Consider the following 20,420-nt stretch of genomic DNA (forward strand, 5'->3'; position numbering starts at 1 on the left):
ATCGTCGGGACAGTGGGGCTTATTTATGAAGCACTTTTTACCAGACTTATGGTGCAATTTGTGCTGAACTAACGGCGTCCTGCTCTTACAACTGATTAGTGCCAAAAAATGAAAAGTTACAAATGGCTCAGCCACTTTGTTTTTTTTACGGATCTCGCCGGGGCCTCCGTCAGACGTGTCTGACACATTTAAGCTGAATGTGGTGATAGGTACAACCTAAGCGTTCTTTTTGGCGCAACTCTCGTCATTTTTGGGCTCGCATTGCTCTTGGTATAAACTCTTCAAACATTTCCAGCGAGGTAGCGTTCTTTAAGGCCCGTTTACACGTAACTATTATCGCTCAAAATTCGATCCAATGAATTTGAGCGATAATTGAGGGTGAATGCGATAAAATTGCTTACTTGTCGTTTGGGGTGGTTGAAGCTCTGACTTTTCAGTCAGCTCAATCCTCATTGGCTCACTGGCTTCTCGTTCGTGTAAATGCTCAGCGCTTCCCATAGGAGGTGAAGCGAATGAGAAGTCCGGAATCCGGCAGCAAGTCTTTCAGTTTAAATGCTCTGCGTGAGCGCTGATGACCTTGGCGGTGACCTCCGCGATCCTTTGCAAGACTGCTGACCCGTATAATAGGGCTTTAGTGCGGCAGTGAATGCAGACGCTTAGTGTGAAGATCGCCTCGGGGGCCAATCTGAGGGATAGAAGTAGGATCTAGTCTTGTCTGAGTCAGAAGCAAGTTGGGCTGCGTTCACACTTGTACTGGGCGCCTGGCAGGGTATAACACTGAAGGCTTTCTGCGTATTTTTTTTTTTTTTTTTTATAAATACGCAATTTGTGTACGGGGGAAAAATACAAGAAACTCCATGCATTTCATTCACAAATATACACGTTTAATGCACATCTGCGCCTATTTCAGTGCATAATACATCCAAAAATAGGACATGCTGCAGTTTTTGGGTTTTTTTCCACGGGAATACTGTGACAAATCCTCAGCTGTGACTGAACCCTCTGAGATCACTGGGGTCTCTTCACTCCATGTTATGCGCATAAAACTACATGCGTGTGAATGAGCCTAGAATGACGGTCTGGGGCACCTGCAGGGATGGCGGAGCACACAATCCCGTTGTGTCCCGTCAGATCTAGGATGTTTTGGAGGCAAGCAGCTGCACGGACTGGTCAGCCCTTTGACCCTGCCACTAGGGGGCGCAATATGGGACGAGTCAGATGGGGGTCCTTGTTGTCCTGTGCATCGTGACTGCAGGTTCCAGGTGTGACTGCTAGATCTGCAGGCAGAAAGGAAAGCAGATGGACAACGCTCAGGTGCGTCAGAGCCCAGATTGTGTGAAGAGCACCACCTAGTGGTCATTCTAATATGAGCCCTGAAGTTATAATGTACAGTGTTGTATAATGACCAGGAGAAGCTGCACTTTCCAATAAACTGTATTTTGCCTTCCAGATGCCAAAGAACCGAACCTGTCCGAGAAAAAGGTGCGTTGTGTTTTTGACAGGTTTATGAATAAATCTGTCGAGGATGTGATGCGGTATCGCGTGCGGTGGGATGTGATGCGGTATCGCGTGCGGTGGGATGTGATGCGGTATCGCGTGCGGTGGGATGTGATGCGGTATCGCGTGCGGTGGGATGTGATGCGGTATCGCGTGCGGTGGGATGTGATGCGGTATCGCGTGCGGTGGGATGTGATGCGGTATCGCGTGCGGTGGGATGTGATGCGGTATCGCGTGCGGTGGGATGTGATGCGGTATCGCGTGCGGTGGGATGTGATGCGGTATCGCGTGCGGTGGGATGTGATGCGGTATCGCGTGCGGTGGGATGTGATGCGGTATCGCGTGCGGTGGGATGTGATGCGGCATCGCGTGCGGTGGGATGTGATGCGGTATCGCGTGCGGTGGGATGTGATGCGGTATCGCGTGCGGTGGGATGTGATGCGGTATCGCGTGCGGTGGGATGTGATGCGGTATCGCGTGCGGTGGGATGTGATGCGCCAGACAGGATCACACATGGCATTAGATATTGCCTCTACTTTTTTTTTTTTTTTTTTTTTTAAACACTGCAGTCAACAAAAAATAGAATCCCCTGGCTGTCGTGCTTAACACATACTTTTTTTTTTTGTGATCGGGGAGGGAAAAAGTAAACTAACTTTATTTGAGAAAGTTTGCAGCGCCAAACATATCTATTTTTGCTAGATAAAAAAACGTATCCCATCATATGATTTAAACTTGTGCATCAAATGCGCGCGTTTTACACTTTTTTATGTACATTTCTGGTGTCTGAACGCCCTTTAGTCACTGTGGCTCCCATGTCTTGCAGGTTATTGAGCGTCTGGGTAAGGCGGTGTACACCGCTCTAGACTGGGGTCTGGACAGTGAAGTTGAGCGCGTTCTGAGCGACTCCTTGGACAACCTGCTCTTCTATATGCTGGGGCTGCACACCCCCAGCAGCAACTCCCCCGCCAGGAGGATCGCCTTCACGCTAAACGACATAATCAAGGTACCACATGGGGGGGGGGGGGTTCTATATGCAAAAACTTAGTGCTGTAAGGTAGAGGACAAGCCACCGCCTAGTGACAGCCTGTATAATCTTAGTGCTTTGCTGCCACCTAGTGGCCAAACACCACTGCTACAGAAGTAGCAAACATTAACATGACAGTTAACACATTAATGTGGTTGTCCAAGGTTAGAAAAACATGGCTGCTTTCTTCCAAAGATGTCGTTGGTGGACTACCTTGTTTACTTCATTGGGGCTGAGCTGCAATACTACACACAACCTGTGGACAAGAGTGGTGCTGTATGCAAGAAAGCAGCCATGTATTTCTAACTGTAGACAACCCCTTTAAATCCATGGTTGATGCAGACTTCCAACTGACAGCATAAGAAAAGCTGTTAAAAACCAACTTGGTTTGCTGAAATTGTGTAGAATGTGTGAAGCGTCTGATATCTGTCCAGCACTGCGGGACCCGGATCACATGACCAAGCTGAGGGCCCTAAAAGGATTTTCTGGGGCAAAGATATGGCTTACATATTGTATCCTCTGGATAGCTTGCAATACCAGATTGATGGGGTCTGCCCCTTGGAGAACAACCCCTTTAACCCCTTAAGGACCAGACTTTTTAGTGATTTTTACCCATGTGGTGGTTTTACTGCTCTATTTTTTTCCTGCAGCTGCCAAAATTATGTAACTTTTTTCTGTGACTATAGGATTTTATTGTGGTTAAAAAACTAAAAAAAACTTTTTAAACTTTAGTTTTTTTTTGTTTAAGTTACTTTATTTCAGCTTAAAGGGGTTGTCCCGCGGCAGCAAGTGGGTCTATACACTTCTGTATGGCCATAATAATGCACTTTGTAATGTACATTGTGCATTAATTATGAGCCATACAGAAGTTATAAAAAGTTTTATACTTACCTGCTCCGTTGCTGGCGTCCTCGTCTCCATGGTGCCGACTAATTTTCGGCCTCTGATGGCCAAATTAGCCGCGCTTGCGCAGTCCGGGTCTTCTGCTCTCTTCTATGGAGCCTCTCGTGCAGAATGCCGGCTCCATGTAGCTCCGCCCCGTCACGTGCCGATTCCAGCCAATCAGGAGGCTGGAATCGGCAATGGACCGCACAGAAGAGCTGCGGTCCACGGAGGAAGAGGATCCCGGCGGCCATCTTCACCGGTAAGTATAGAAGTCACCGGAGCGCGGGGATTAAGGTAAGCGCTCCGGTAAGCTTTCTTTACGTCCCTGCATCGGGGTTGTCTCGCGCCGAATGGGGGGGGGGGGGGTTTGAAAAAAAAAAAAACCCGTTTCGGAGCGGGACAACCCCTTTAAGTATAGTCTGGAACGGGTTCCTCATTTTGTTTCGGCTGTTTTGCTACATAATGTGTATAGCCTTGGATTACAGGGTGCATATGGCAGCCCCTCTGGTTGGTGTGCGCAGTGGGTCACTTTTCTTCGCATTTGTAACTATTTTTTTTTCAATCTATGACCCCCATGACATCTGACCTCTGGGGGACATTGATTGTCTTTTTTTTACTTTTTTCATACTTCCCCTCCCCTCCCCCCCCCCCCCCCCCCCTCCCGTAGCTGGGGCATCCATAGTAGCCCCTGGTTACAGGAGAAACTGGGGCTCCTATGTGGTTTTTGTGGTTTAGTGGGGGGTTTTTTTATAAACATGGGAAAGTTGTGTGTTTTTTTTATTAATCTTTTACTACCTTTTTTATTTTTAAAAAAAACTTGATTTTTGAATACCTTTTTTACTTTAAATGACTTGAGATTTTTTGATCGCTCATAGTGTAATGCGATACCATAGTATTGCATTATATCATTTTCAGACAGGCAGCCTGTGCAGCCATATGACCAGGCATGGCTTGATAGGCAATCTACCGTGACAGCCCGGAAGGCCCTCAGGCTGCCGTGGCAAATGAACAGCACCTCGTAATCATCACAGGGGGTAGTTTGAGACCCCTGAATGCCAATCGGGAAATTTAAATGCCTGTCAGAATGGACAGTGGCATTTAAGGGGTTAACAGCTGCAGTGAGCCTGCTCATGTTGGCTGTCAGACAGCCAGCAACAGCCGTGTATGGAGCAGGATTGTCCCACTGATGCCACTTTTTATACAAACCCCACACCTGACTTAACCCCTTCACTCCCCAAGAAGTATAATTAACTTTAACTTCATTAACCCCTTCACATTTCTCTATAGGAATGCGTTGAGCGACTATTTGTTCCCTCTGAGGCATCGGCTCACTACAGAGACGTCTGCCGCAGCCAGTACGCGGAATATAAGGACATTCACCGCCTCCTGCGCACCATACAGGTCACCAAGCAGGTAACCGCCAGCGTCTGTTCCCGTTATACCGGATTGGCGCGGTCGGTGCCACTTGGCTTCATTTCTTCCATTTCTCTTTGCAGAGTTTGACCAGATTGGATTCTCCGCAGAAACTAAAAGATGACGTCCTTGTGATGTATAACTGGGTGCGACACCAATGGGAACGTTATTACATTTTTTTTAATGGTGGTTTGTCCACGAGCGTGGAGGACAGCGTGTAACGTGGCGTGCGTTGCTTCCCCTTTACAGGGCGCCCTGTGGAGTCGTGTGATGAATGAGCTTCGTCTTGGCGTCCGCCTCCGCAGTGTTAACCAGCGCACTTACAACGTGCTGCCCGTTCAGTACACGCTTACTCCGTATGAGCGGCTGATGGACGACATCCGGTTGAAGCGCTACGTCCTGCGGCCCGTGGAGGTGAGCCGAGTATTTCTTCTACTTTGGGCTTCCCAATCTTGTCTTGTCCGGTGTTCACACGCTGCGGCGTTGTCTGCATGAACGCCGCCTCTAAGCTTTCTGCTGCGGAATCTGCTGCATAAAACCCATGGGGGGTGGAAATCGGATGCGAAAAAATCTCATTTCTCTGTTTCCGTATCGGCCGTGACCTGAGACTGCTTGACGGGGAAACTCTCAAAAATGCAGTTTTCTGTATCTGAATTCCAGAAGTCGGTTTTGCGCGTTAATGGGACAAATTCTTCATAAAGATCCGCAACAAATTGTGCAGAGTAAGCGTGATCTCTGCAATAGTAGCGCAGGGCGGAGGCACTGCTGCGGGCGCACACACTTCACCCGCAGCAGCGCTGAGAAGAGGAGCAACGGCGCTCTGAAGACCAGGGGAAGTATATAGGTTTGGGGGGGGGGGGCTATATTACTACTGGGGCTACTGTGAGGGTTACTGTAACTACTGGGGCTGATATAGGGGACACTGAAAAAGTGACCCCCTACATCAGCCCCAGTAGTAATAGTATTCCTGAGGGCGCTCTGCACATGGTGAGAATGCTATCGATCGTCCGCAGTGTTTCTGCATCGAAAAACCGTTCTAAATCTGTACCAGAGGTGTGGATATTGACTGGAAATCATCCTCGTACCCGCAGCAGATGTCCTACTATGCGGCGCTTCCCCCTCGCCTCTTTCATAGGCTTCCTGCTGTCGGCGCTCCCCAGCTTCCAGTTCCCAGCGGCCTGTAGTGGCCTCACCTGACCAGGCCGCTAGGAACCAGAAGCCGGGGAGCGCTGACAGCAGAGGATCGGAGGAGGTTGGGGGGGGCTGATTTCCAGTCAAAATCTGCAGCAGTGGTACTTTTTAAAGCGACTAAGGTAAAATCATAGGTTCTGATAAGCCACGCCCCTGGCCACACCCCTTTGTCACACTTTGACTTTGGGAAGATCTGGTCACCTTACATAAAGGGATTCTCCAACTCTCATTGGTTACACAACTGACTACTGTGCCGGTTCTCGGTGGAGAAGGCGGGTTTAGGCGCCGCTTGTCATCCTCATCCTGGATTATCAGACTGTCAGCCACACACAATGTCACAGCAGCCATATTGGCCAGCTTGGTCACCTGGACTGGTGCCCCCAGAGGGTGAGGGGCTGCCTGGCAGTCATGTGTGCCGTTCCCCCTTCCATCTTTAGAAGTAGATGAAGAATCTTCATGTGATGGTGGGGAAGTCATAGTGGTCAACCACATAGTAACACTGAAGCCCATTGGGCCCCTGGTGTTTGGGCTATAGTTAGGGCCCCTCAAGCAGGTTGGTTTAGTGACAGGACATGTGGTAAATGGTGACCGGCAGAAAAGTGGCAACACAAGGGCTCATTTATCAGGACTGTCTGCAAGAAGGCGGGCCTTGTTGCCCACAGCAACCAATCAGAGCGCAGCTTTCACTTAACCTCAGCAGTCTGGGAAATTATTGGTTGCCATGGGCAACAAGGACCATCCTAATACAGAGGAGGCCTAACAGGTAAATGTCCTTGTTGCCCATGGCAACCAATCATTTGTCAGACTGCTGAGGTAAAGTGAAAGCTGCGCTCTGGTTGCTATGGGTAACGAGGACAGGCCTTTTTTTCTGCTCATCTTTAGAACCTGTCGGTACAACCGTAGCCTTATGGTCCATTAGGGATCATGTGGGGCGCAACAGGCCTGGTGGGACTCTAGGGGGCAACAAGCATTGGCACTCGGGTCTCGCTTATCAAAACGGTCTGATATGTATGTGGAACGCATGCGTGGTCAATGGCCTTGTATTCCTCCATGCACTGCGGTGTGCGGACACAGCGTTTTCATACGGCAGACATAAACTGCAGCATGCTTTCTCTCCGTGCGGTACGGAGCCCTGCTATGGGTGTCCGTATCGATGCCCCTGCGCAGGCGTTGCGAGATGGCAGCGCTTCATAATGCTTTCCAGTGTGGGAAATTTGAAAGGGAAAAAATCCCTCCTGTCCGTGACGCCATATTTCCAGACCTGCGGAGCATACCTGCCCGATACGCGGTCTGTCAGCTCTGCTGCAGCGTGAAGTCCTCCGTGTATGTAAAATGGCACGGGCGACCCGCGGCGTTCTGCGCATGCACCCGTGGACACAAGTCGTTAGGGCTAATGTCCTCCATGCTTTTCATTGTGTGCGTCGCACGCATGATACGCGGTGAGTCTATGGAGTCTCTTGCTTCTGTCCGCCGGCATGTAGGGACATAAATCGCAGCTGCTCTTTCTGTGTATCCTTCTACGGGCTGCGTGTGATATGCTGCCATACACCATACAATGTGCACGAACAGCGTCTCCATGCGCATCCCCCCCTCTGAGCAGTGTGAGGGAATTTAAAAAGCAAAAAACTTCACGATGTGTGATCTGCGGGGGAGGGGGGGGGGCTGTGATCCGTGGCGTGTGATCTGTGGGTGTGTGATCCGTGGCGTGTGATCTGCAGGGGTGTGATCCGTGGCGTACTGCGGGATTGCTACCTAAAGTGACAGGAGGAGTTTGACAGAAACCCTCCTCATTGGTGTGAAGCGCACAATATGGGGCGGAGTCTCCCAGCCAGTTGTCGCCCTCGCCGTGTAGGCAGCCTAAATGCAGGATATATTGGCAGGTTAATCCTTTATCGTTCTAAATCCTTTTTCTAATTTTAAAGATCACTGCTTGCCTTCAGTGAATGGAGACCTAGTTTGCTTTCACAGCTCATGGACTTGTTACAGTGTATCGGCACAGACCTGTCTGGGCTCTTACCTACACTGATACATTGCAACAAATGTGTAGTATCAGATCTAGAGGTCTAGAATGTCATGGAGTTTTTCCATAAGACTGGACGAGCCCTGTAGGGCCCGCGCCTTAAGTAGACTTTTTGTTTTTTGTCTTTTTTTTGATGCAGTATTTTGTAGTCCAGTTAATAGAGATCTCCGAGGCAGAACTGTGTGTGGCTTACAGTAGTCTGATGATCTGGGATTGTCTATTACACTTATCACCATCCCCACAGCGACACTTGGTTCTTTGTCTTCCTTTCCAGATTTGGACAAGACAAAATCCTAAGGACGACTCGCAAGACAATTCTCTCATCATAGATGACAACATGGTAACAAGTTTTTCAATATAGTATTCTGTAACCTGCAGACCTCCCCCTAGTGGTGGCTGTATGTGTGTAATAGATCTGTATACAGTGCGCTCCCCCTAGTGGTGGCTGTACAGATCTGTATGCAGCGAGCTCCCTTTAGTGGTGGCTGTACACATCTGTATGCAGCAAGCTCCCCCTAGTGGTGGCTGTAATATACTGTGTTGTAATATCACTTTGCATATAGTGAGCTCTTCCTAGTGGTGGCTGCAGGCACTAAGAACTTGTGTAATGGTGGCTTTGAAGATCTCTTTAGAAGAATGTAACGCTTGCTATGATCATGGAGTGACTGGCAGTACAGGGGCTTGTCTTACTTTTTGCTTTCTGGGAGGGAATCCTCTTGATTGGGGTATCTTAATCTGTTTTTGGCTAATCACAGGACACGACTTGGAGCAACGTGATGCATGAGCTTCGTCTTGGGGTCGGTCTCCGCAGTGATCGGCGTTCTTATCCTGCTCGCCCCGTAGAGTACACGCTTACTCCATATGAGCTCCTGATGGAGGATATCCGCTCTAAGAGATATGTCCTTCGGCCGGTGAAGGTGATGCTTATCCCGTACTGATTGGGTTGCCCTAGGTTATATGCTAGTCACATCTAGAGCTGCAATCAGATCTCATCTCCCTCTGTATCGGCACGGCTGCATTATAATGCTTGCTACATCAGTCTGGTTTAATCATCTCCCAATGCACCATGATGGGGTCTATTCTGGGGGCAGAACCTGCCAGGAAAACGGCAGAATTTTGAATGCAGCTCTGGATGTGATGGGAGTATAGGCTAATATGTAACTGAAGAAAAGGCTTTTGGTGTCCTACTTAAACGTTATGGACGGCGTTCTAAATCTGTGTCCTTTTATCTCATGACTGATCAGAACAAGTCCAGCAGGAGTGACGAAAACGTTATGGATCTGATTCGCACGTTTACGCTGAAACCGGTACGCTGCTGCCTCCCCTATTGGTATGATGGGAGTGTAACTGACATCTTAATGGTTGCGGGGTGGGAGACGGGCCGGTGATACAGGGTGGTCTGCACTAAATGGCTCTGGACTTTTCTCTCCCCCACAAGGCATCAGATAGGAAGCTGAAGGAGCGATCGGAGGAAGAGCCGAGCCTGCATGACCTGTTGATGTCGGAAATCAAATCTTCCAAGACTCTCAGGTCTACCTGGGATATAAGAAGCTTAATGCAAGGTGATGCGTTCTGTCATGGGTTTAATATGGGCTTAGATAAAAGTCAGAAATGGCGCCACTCTTCTCTATGCATTTGTCTGGTGTTGCTGCTGGTTCTGTGCGAGTGAATACAATGCAGATGCAACCCGGAGGGTATAGAAGGGCCTTCTCACACTTCCAACAACGGAAAGGGCACTTCCATTTTGAAGCTCATAGAAATGTATTGACGTGGAAGGTCTTCCATTTCTGTATCTTCCGTTTGTTACATTTTGTATTCAAGAGCAGAGATCGCTGTGCTTTAGCTTCCAGTTTTGGAAACTGAATACAGATGTATCCTCTGTTGCCCTGTACTCAATGGGAGGTGATTGGAACTTTGAAGACAAGCCTTGTGGCTCAGTGGTTAGCAGTGCTGGTGTCCTGGGTGCAAATCTCATCAAGGGCAACCTTAACTTTGAAAATCTTCACTATTTTTATTTTTTTCTGGAGTAGGAGGAAGAAAAAGCATGGTGGCTCGGTGGTTAGCACTGTTACCTTACTTCACTGGGGTCCTAGGTTTAAATTTGACCAAAGACCATATCTGCATGCACTTTGTATGTTTTGTGGTTGTCTCCTCCAGAGAAGGAAGAACAAGCGTGGTGGCTCAGTCCTTAGCACTGTTGCACTGCAGTCCTGGAGTTGTAGGGTCATAGGGTGATATCTGAATTGCCGCTTTTTTTTTTTATTGCTCTTTCTCTGACAATGAAGTGGCTCAGTTGGCCGTTTGCCTTGCAGTCCTGGCCAGAGTTTTAGGTTCAAAGCTGACCAAGAGTGATGGCTGTATCCAGTCTTTCCAACTACTACTCTTGATGAGATTTGAACCTAGGACCCCAGCAGCGCTAACCACTGAGCCACTCTTAAATACTGAAAAGGGAATGGAAGCAAAAAGCTTATAGTTGCTTCCAATTTCACGTCCGTTTTCTGACTCCTGCCCTTAATAAAACTGGATCAATTGAAAAAAACTAGTGTGAACATAGCCTGAGGCTGAAGACCTCATCCCTCCAGTTCAGCCCATTATCCTGCAGTGTTGGTCCAGAAGACAGTTTAAAAAAACAACCTTGAGGTTGAAGCAGATTTCCAAATCTTGGAAAATGGCTCCTGAAGTTGGGCAATCCGGCAGCCGGCTGAACCAGAGGCTGAGTGGCAGCAACTCCTTTGTTTAGCGATTGGTACAGCAGAACTGTCTCCCATGAACTCTCCTCCAGCAACCACAACTGCCCGGCCTCCTTACATAGTTTCTCAGAGCTGCCTTCAGAAATGTCCCAGCATGTTCCTATTGAGCATGCTCTGTAGGATCCTAGAATAGAATGGCTCCATTGATTTCTATTGCCCATAGTCTGCAATAGAGCTCCCTCTAGTGACCAATTTTAAAGTCAATGGACACGAAGGGCTCCCAGACACTTGCGTTTCTTTAACACGATTGTCAATGGAACTTTCTAATGGTAAAAACACAGGTGTTTTTAACATTAGAAAGTCCCAATGACATTTTGTTAAAAAACAGAACACTAACACGAAAAAAGTGTGCGGAAGCCCTAATATTGGGGCTGGCTTTTCACGAATTGCGGCAAGCTGTCCCTGATAAAGTATTAACCTTTTATGTGGTGCAGTATCAAGACATGGGGTGCTATTCGTAGGCAAGAAGCAGAATTTCCCCCCCCCCCCCCCCCCTCCTAACTTCATACAACCTTTTAAGGGCTACTATAGAGAACAGGGGCTGCCTGGTTACTGATCAGTGAAATTACTGACTATACCTCTTATCCACCTCTCTTTAGATGAAGTTAAAGTTTCAATCAACTTGTGTCCGGCGCAACGTGAATATTCCTTATACAGCTGCCGGACGGGGAGGCGGTGGAGACGCATGCCGGTCATCGAGGTCCAGGACTTGGGAACTGATGTAACCTATTTACTACTGTTTAGCAGGTTATTGTAATCGCATAGGAATGCAGTTTAGGATGTGCAGAATATTGTAGAATTCCCACTTTTCTTCTTCTCAGGGCAGAGGCAGCTGGCATCGGGAACTCAGTTATGAGTCCTCATCTGAACAAAAGTTTTCTGACCTGACATCGAGTAGCACCGGTAATAGAGGGGAATCCGTGTATGAGAATGGCTTGTATGCTGGTAGATCTCTAGTGGAATAAGCACTCTGTGTCAAACAGCTGCTACAAAAGCTAATGTGTTTTTTGTTTTTGTTTTTGTTTTTTTTTGAATATGTAGATTCTCACATAACCGCAACATAAACTGGTAGTCTGATTTAAGTCTGCTCAACTATTTGTGTAAACTCTAGGCTATTATGAATAAATGCGACTTACCAAGGGGACGTTAGCATGGGTTCTTGTGTTTATCGGCCTCCCTACCAGCCTAGATCCAGTGGGACAGACCGAGATTGCCTGTGTTCCACCTTCCCAGGAAGGCATGTGCAACCACCTCTCTATACAGTCCCCACATGAATATGGCTACCGGGTATTGCAGACCGGGGTCTCCAGAGGGTGGGACTCCGAGCCCTCGGACACTTCTCTTCTGCCCTGTGTCAAGATACAAAAAATCCAGCTTAAGCTTTGTTTTGAGTCCTTGGACCTGCTGAATCTCCATCACCGGATGTTTTATTTTCTAGAGCTGTCCTTTTTTCCCATGTTGACTTCTTCCCAAGTGGATCTGAGGATTAACAGCATTTCCAACTGCGAGAAGCATATGTCCTATAGCCACCGCAGGTCAAACTCCTGTGAGGGCTCCTTGCAAGGTGGCCGACGTAGGCAGGTAGGTGCTCAAGGAACTCTGTGGTTGGCAAAAGGTCTCTGAATAAGCTGATCCTGAAGCAAAGACCTCAGCGGTTAGCTGTAATCTGAGGAGCCCTAGTGTCACACAGCGCCCCTACAGTTGGAATGAAACATTACGCAATTTGCATTGAAGACTCAGACTTGTGTATTCCAGAGTTGGCGAACGCCAAATATTCGCCTACCACCAACCATCTCAGAGTTGATTCCTCTACGAAGAAGTATGGTGAAATCTGAAATGCTGGTGCTTGCATCAAGTAAAAACGTCCCTGGGTACAAGGTAACTTTACGATAGAGCTTATGATTGGCACTGTGAGGAGGAAGTCGCTGATTTACCTTTTCTTCCAGGCTTGTTCCAGCTGCTACCAGAAGAGACTTTTCTTCTCCTGGATATTCTCCTGCAGATTCTGTGACAGGTACAAAAATTTCCATGTAGTGGATCCAAAGGGGGCTAGTTGTACAAAGCAACTTTTTGAACCTTAAGATTGGTTCCTCAGGATAGGTGATTCAATGTCAAATCGGGCCAGAAGGATCTCCATAGGACTCTATAAAGGGCTAAAGTCCCTTGCCAGTAGAAGGCTTGAATGAAGGGTGGCAGCGCTGCCACTGCCCCATAGTATGAGGTGGAGTTGCTTGCTCTGCCTCCTGAAGAATTGAGTGGCACAGCTGCTCTGACTAGTATCAGACTAAGCCATGATCTGGCCATGACATTACAGCCCAAAATCTTAGCTCCTATTAGGGAAGCACCAAGATGGAAGTGTGACACGACACCCCACCTCTACCCCCTGCAACACAGGCAATGGCATGGCTATAACATCACTGGGCTAGAGGATACACATGGTCAGGTCCTGCCCTCCTTAGGAATGTAGAATCATAAAATCCTAGAATGGTAGAGTTGGAAGAGACCTCCAGGGTCATTGGGTCCAGCCCCCTGCTCAGTGCAGGATCACTAAATCATCCCAGACAGATGTCTGTGCGGCCTCTGAAGACTTCCATAGAAAGAGAACTCTCCACATCCCTCATTTACCTTCTGCAAGCTAAACATTCCCAGATCCTTTAACCGTTCCTCATAGGACATGATTTGCAGACCGCTCACCATCTTGGTAACTCTTCTCTGAACTTGCTCCAGTTTGTCTTTTGTAAAGTGGGGTGCCCAGAACTGGACTCAGTATTCCAGATGAAGTCTGACTAAGGAAGAGTAGAGGGGGATAATTGCCTCAAGCAGGGCTCAAAGGCCCAGGTGCAAAAGTTCAACATTGGTACGCCTATGACCCCAAGTGATCTAGACTCTAAGAGAAGCATAATACATCCCAGAATTGTGTTTGCCTTTCTGGCTGCTGCATCACATTGTTGACTCATGTTCAGTCTATGATCTATTAGTATACCCAAGTCTTTTTCACATGTGCGGCTGCTTAGCCCAATTCCTCCCATTCTGTATATGCTTATTTTCATTTTTCTTGCCCAGATGTAGGACTTTGCATTTCTCCTTGTTAAATCCCATTCTGTTAGTCGCTGCCCACTGTGCAAGCTTTTCTAGATCTTTGTGAAACCTCTCTCTCTCTTCCCTAGTGTTAGCTATCCCTCCTTGCTTTGTGTCGTCGGCAAATCTGATCAGTTTCCCATCAATTCCCTTCTCCAGATCATTTATAACAATGTTGACCAACACTGGGCCTAGGACAGAGCCTTGTGGTTCCCCACTTGATACATTCTCCCACTTGGATGTGCAGCCATTTATGACCACTCTTGAGTACGATCACTCAGCCAGTTGTGACAGCAGAACCAGTGACATGGAGTCTGTTCAGACGGAGCAATGGACAGTGAGCCTTCCAGTGCCTAATAAGATTGTACCCTTCTGGGCAGGCAGTCCAGGTGTCATAGAGAATGCTCCTAGCGGGCGGTAAGCCCTGTATTTTAGGACTGCAATGTGTTATGTAACACTGAAGTAGTGAAGTAGCCGCCTATGGAGTATTATAGTAAGTTTTTGACTTTGCACCTTCTTGCTTCCGCTGCTGGATCACCTGCATCTTACAATGCTGCTGGCGAAGCCGGGTTCTGTAGTGTCTATAGTTGTATGGAGCACCCGCAGTAGTACTTGGCTGCCTGCTCTTCATTAGTAGAGTTCCAGTAGGGAGAAGACTTGTAAAACTGAGCTCAATGCAACTTCTTTTCTCTTTGCAGGATTATTTGCCCCAAATGTCACATTGAGGTAAGAGGGGAAGGCAGAATAGAATTGTATGAGTGGATGATGAATGAATTCACCAAAGGGTCAGGAAACTCATTTTAGGGATTCCAGCAGTCGGCTCCCCACTAGGGATGGCATTAACTAGTTAGATTAATGGAAGCTTCAAAGCATCCAGGGACTAACAGTGCTCACTATGAAATCGGAGCTCCTCCCTGGTCTTCAGTGACCCTTCCCTTCTAAAGGGGTGACTTTAATTATTTGGCTCCACTGAAGTGATTTGAAATGGAGCTGTAATACCACCTACAACCTCCTGGACAGGGGTGGTGCTGTTTTATGAAGGCAGACATTTTTAATTCTCTACAACCCCCCCCCCCCCCCCCTTAACTTTCTTAAGAGAGTCTTTAGTCTTTCCCAGCTTTTCTTTTAGATTTCAGGTACTTCTTACACTAACTATTCAGATAGCTACTCAAACAAGCCATTAAAGTGTATAAGTGACGGCCATTTGTCTGCTTTTATACAGACTGATTGCTTATTAGCGGTCTGCCAACATATCCTTCATAGAGGGGTTCTCCCTGCAAATTCACTTAAGTCATTTAAAGACAAATAATTGACTTTACACCCGGTGACGCTTTTCAACCTGCGACTAAATTATTTATTTTTTTTATCTAAAACTTGCGACTTGTCGCTTGTCCCCCTGTCGGTGGCGGTTTAGACCAAACTATTTTGGAGTGATTATTTGGTTGACTAAGTCACCCTGCGTAAGGGTTACCATGTAGCCCCAGCCAGAGGTACTTCTCATCACAGGTTGTGCAGTCAATGATGGCGGTCTAGCCCAGCGATCCCCTGATCCGATTGTCGGTGTAGATCGCATTACGACTCGGCTTGCCACAATGTGATCTGGAAAAAATATCCAGTAAGGTTGGATTCTCTGCAACCTGCGGGGTCGCAACATGACCTACATTGCTTCGACCATGGGGGCTATACTGCAAGATTTGGCTGCACAAAGGGGGTCCTGACTAAAGTCTATGTAGCCCCCCCCCCCCCCCCCTTTTGTCTGAATAATAGTTTGGTAATCCTATGAACGACTGTCTCCTTACTGTGAATGGAGGTGAGCGGGTTGGAGAATGTTCTGGTCCGCCCGTGTTAAAGCACAGGAGTGATTCGCTGGGATAGCCGTCGCACACCGAAGCGCCTGACAGTCGTCCTGTGTAAAAGTGCCCTTAGGGTAAGGTCTTTCATCTGTGTAAAGGTAAACTATGCCCCACACTCATCCCCTGCACATACTCGCTGCTGCATGGGAGCTAGTATTGCTGGCTCACAGCAGGGTGGCTGGAGGAGATTTCTCTCCTCGCTCTCCCCCGCCCCTCTCCATTGACTTGACATAGTGGCCGTTCAGTACTGAACGGCCACTATTTACATTGAGCGATCAGCTCATCGTCCATCATTTATGCAGCATCGCTGATCGCTCAGTGTAAATGGCAGCCGTTTAGTACTGAGCGCCTGCTGTGTTAAGTCAATGGAGAGGGGCGGGGGGAGAGTGAGGAGAGAAATCTTGTGCGAGCCAGCGATGCTAGCTTCCTGGCAGCAGCATGGGAGCGAGGGCATGTGGGGACGAGCGCCGGCATAGTTTGCCTGACGTTCGTCCCATCTAAATGAACCTTTAGGCAGGGAGCATCCATTGTGCAATTCTGACAGCTCTGACTTTCTGGGGTTGAGTACTTCTGCACGGCGTTGTATTTTAGTAAGTTTGTGCTCTTCTGTACAGATGTTGATGCCTTTCAAGCAATGCATGAATCTGCCGGTCAGCTTCTTCAAAGCTCTGGTCCTGACACGGGAAAACGATCCATTCTGCCAATCGCAGAAAAACCGGATGTTCCTTCGGGAGGTCATGCACTGGGACTATTCCAGGTGAGTCTGATGCATTTTGGGTAGGTTGTGCGCCTTTCACACGGCTTCTACAAATAAAGTCAGAATCCCTGTCTTGTATAGCTGTGGGTACCGGCTTAAAGGGGTTTTCCAGGCAAAAATACTGTTGACAGGTCATGAGTAGCTGATGATCATGCCACTACATGAGTTGGCGCAGTGGCTTCCGCTCTTATCCCTGTGTAGTGGTGCTGACAGCAGGCGCCCGATCGGCTGGGATGCTGAGAGTTGGACCCAAGCCAATCAACTATTGACCATCCTGAGGATATGTCATCGATATTTTGCATGGAAATTCCCATTTAAGTCAGTAGTATCTGCAGAAAGCCGTGCGGGGTCCTCTGCTTTCTCCACCCTCCCGAAGTGACCACTACTGGCTGCCTCTAGGGCTGGATAATATCGCACACAATGGACAGTTGTCCCAGGGCCTCCACTACATTCGGCTCTTTGTATCTGTTGGCTTCTTAAAGGGAACATCTCCTGGTTTTGCCCTTCTGAACCCTTTGCAGCACTATTAGTCAGGGTTGCCCAGGAATGCCACAATTGTTGCTGTCTGTACAGCCTGTGACAACCCATGCTAGGATTGGATAATGCCTGTGCAAGCTAGAGGGGTTGGGACTGGTGAAGCATTAGGCTCCGCCCACCCAACTGCAACCCCCGCCTCTGTATTCTGCATGCTTTCTTTCTAGGGCAGGTTGCCACAGGCTGTTCTGATGGCATACATCTTGTGGGATTCTTGGACAACCCCTTTGATAAAGCTTTGTAAATGTGTATTAATCACTGCCCATAAGCTGGCACACCTATAGAACCTTTAGAGTTCCTGTGCTTTATGTGAAATGGGTCTGGTGGGTGGATTCTTGGTCTCCTCTGTAAGCTCACCCCTCTCCTTGACTCACACGCCTGGATTTGTGCAGTGTATGGTGCGTGAGATACACAGTGAATACAAGCCATTGATTTTAATGGGTTCATTCCAATAAATCAGCAAGTACGATTTTCATGCATATTGCGGATATTAAACTAATTTAACTGCCAATTGTAATCAATGGGAGCGTGCTGCTGAGTATGCAAATACATGACAGGCGCACAAAAAATACAGCAAAACGCACCCATCGTGCAAATGCACTTGTGTCGGTGTGAAGTCGGCCAAAGTGTGAGATTGGGAGCGGCTTAGAGACCCTGGGTGGCTGGAATGGTCCGGATATGCCCACCAGACCTTTCAGACCTAGCTAACATATGGCATGACTTGTGGTTAATGCCAGTCTGCTGCTCTACAGGCCCCCATTTACAATGCAGTTGGAAACTCTTCAGACCCTTCACTTTTCTTGCATTTTGTTATCTTGTGCAAATTTTAAAAAATCCCAGTTTTCCCCTCATTCTGCACTCAAAACCACATAATGATAAAGTGACAATAGAGGTAAAAATCTGTTTTGAATGATTGTCAATTGTAATTTTTAAAAGTTAAACCTTTTCACTCTTTATTATGGCACAAGAAATCTAGCTCTGGTGGCCTGCCATTTCTCGATCATTTTTGAGATGTTTTCTGCACCTTGATTGGAGTCACCTGTTGGAAATTTGGCAATTTGGATATAGGACATCCCATCTATATAAGATCTCACCGCTCACAATGCACATCAGAGCCAACACCAAGCTATGAGGACAGAACTGCTGGTAGAGCTCAGACTGGATTGTGTGGAGGTGCAGATCTTGAGAAGCTGCAAAACCTTTCTGCTGCCCTGAAAGTTCCCAAGAGTCCAGCAGCTCCATAATGCTTGCCTAGTAGAACCAGGACTCTTCCTAGAGGGGGAGAAGGACCTTGGTAAGAGGTGACAAAAAACCCAACGGTCACTCTGGCTGAGCCCAAAGATCCTGTGTGCAGATGGGAGAAACTTCCAGAAGGTCAACCATCCCTGCAGCCTCCACCAATCTGGGCTTCATGGCAGAGCTGCCAGAGAGGCCTCCTCAGTAAGACACACATGAAAGTTGCCTGATGTTACCCTAAAGGCCCTCAGACTCCGAGAAACAAACAAGATTCTCTGCTCTGATGGAACTTTTTTGGCCTCAATTCTAAGTGTTCTGTCTGTAGGAAACCAGGCGCCGCTTCTCACCTGCCCAATACCATCCCTACGGTGAAGCCTGGTGGTGGCGCATCATGTGGGGGAGGGGAGACCGGTCAGGGGGGAGGGAAACTAGGTGCCGCTCATCACCTGCCCAATACCATCCCTACAGTGAAGCCTGGTGGTGGAGCACCATGCTGGGGGAGGGGAGGCCAGTCAGGGTGGATGGAAAGCTGATTGGAGCAAAGTACAGAGATAATGAAAACCTGATTCAGGGCACTGGGGACTTTAGACTGGGCCAAAGGATCACCTTCCAACAAGACAATGACCCTAAGACCCCAGCCAAGACAACACAGGAGGGGCTTGGGGACAACTCTGAATGTCCTTGAGGGGCCCAGTCAGTGCCCTGAACCCAATGGGACATCTCTGGAGAGACCTGACCATGGCTATCCAGATGGCCCCCATCCAACCTGACAGAGGGCAGAAAATCCCCAAATTCAGCTGTGCAAACCTTGTGGCATCAAAGCCAAGAAGACTGGAGGCTGGAATCACTGCCAGAGGGGCTCCAGCTCAGTACTGAGTGTGGGGTGTGAATACTTGTGTCAATGCAAAAATGTTAAATCTTTGACATTAGTTTTTTGTTAAAGAATTTACACGGTTGTTATGGGGTATCGAGTGCAGAATGATGATGGGGGGGGGGGGGCTTGATTTTTATTTTTTAATTTGCACAAGGCCACAACTTAATGGATTATGAGACAGTCTGAAGACCTTCTAAACGCATGGTATGTATTGACCAAAAATTAGTCCATGTGACCCAACATTCTCCCCGCCTACTATTCCAGTTGCCATAGAGGGCTTCTATTTGCAAATATTTTCATGTCTCCTCATTTCCCCAATAGCATTCCTCTGGTCTTTGAACCCAAAGATTTATCAGAAGACCTTTCCTTTTGCAAAAGGATCACTTACAACTGGACGTCCATGGACATCTGTATAAAATGTGAGGAGTACATCCTGGACCTTCTGGATACGAGCCACCAGAGCGAGTTCCGGGACAGCTCCTTGAAGTCTCGCAGCATGTCGGAATCTTCCGTCATGCTGCTAAGACACTGACAAAAAAAAGGTGGAATCGGAGCCTTCACCAGAGTTCTGCTCTTGAGGAACTTTCTCTTCATCTTCCTAAACCCAAAATATTTAGATGGACTCTGGGTCAGAGGTGACTACCTCAAGGGCTTTTTTTAGACTTTAGCTGTCTGTATTTGGATGTCTGTAACTTTATTTGTTTTATGTTTGGATGACGAGGCCCTTCTGAATCTTTTTTTTTTTTTAAATATACTTCGATGGTCGTTGAGCCCAAATACTATTTTTGTGCTTCATTGACCTAGTGGGACAAAGCGTCCAGAACCTGATTTTTTTGTTTTTTTAAAATCTATTTATAACTTAATGGTCCATAATTGATAGACCGATACAATGGCTAATATTATGGGGGTGGGGGGGGGGGGTGATGGGTGGACTGGTGGTGGTGCCTATAATTGCAGTAACATCACATTAAGGAAATGATTGACTTTGTTAATCAGAATTTTACACTTTATTACTGATCGCACTTTTTGAACTTGGGCTCCAATGTTGTATGACTCACGGGACACAAACGCCCACCAGGGAGTGATGCAGGTGACTGTAGACTAGTGACTTTTTGGATACAATGTTTCCCCTTAGCTCTTCTCCTTTTTTCTCTGGCTGTATTCTTGAAGTATTCCTACTGTTATTCTGGCCTTACAGAAGTGTCTGAGTAAGAATGTATATTCTGTTAACTGCAAAATAAAGAACAAGAATATGATGTTGGTCAGCGTGGTGGATGTTTGCGAGGGCTGTGCTGGAGAAACATGGAG

General features: G+C 47.7%; 1 protein-coding gene across 1 annotated transcript; it reads left to right on the forward strand.

Annotated features, from left to right (window-relative positions):
• The first annotated feature begins 1,447 nt into the window (after nt 1-1,447).
• LOC136587643 (protein spire homolog 1-like) lies at nt 1,448-20,000 on the forward strand. Its single transcript, XM_066586351.1, has 17 exons — nt 1,448-1,482; nt 2,321-2,500; nt 4,694-4,819; nt 4,903-4,965; nt 5,069-5,233; nt 8,305-8,370; nt 8,786-8,947; nt 9,275-9,337; nt 9,469-9,592; nt 11,380-11,501; nt 11,602-11,683; nt 12,219-12,361; nt 12,536-12,658; nt 12,727-12,794; nt 14,557-14,584; nt 16,326-16,468; nt 19,434-20,000. Exons 2-17 carry the CDS (start codon nt 2,426-2,428, stop codon nt 19,642-19,644), a joined length of 1,764 nt encoding a protein of 587 aa, XP_066442448.1. The 5' UTR covers nt 1,448-1,482; nt 2,321-2,425; the 3' UTR covers nt 19,645-20,000.
• The last annotated feature ends 420 nt before the right edge of the window (nt 20,001-20,420 follow it).

This window comes from Eleutherodactylus coqui, chromosome 13, assembly GCF_035609145.1.
Source record: "Eleutherodactylus coqui strain aEleCoq1 chromosome 13, aEleCoq1.hap1, whole genome shotgun sequence".
NCBI lineage: Eukaryota > Metazoa > Chordata > Amphibia > Anura > Eleutherodactylidae > Eleutherodactylus > Eleutherodactylus coqui.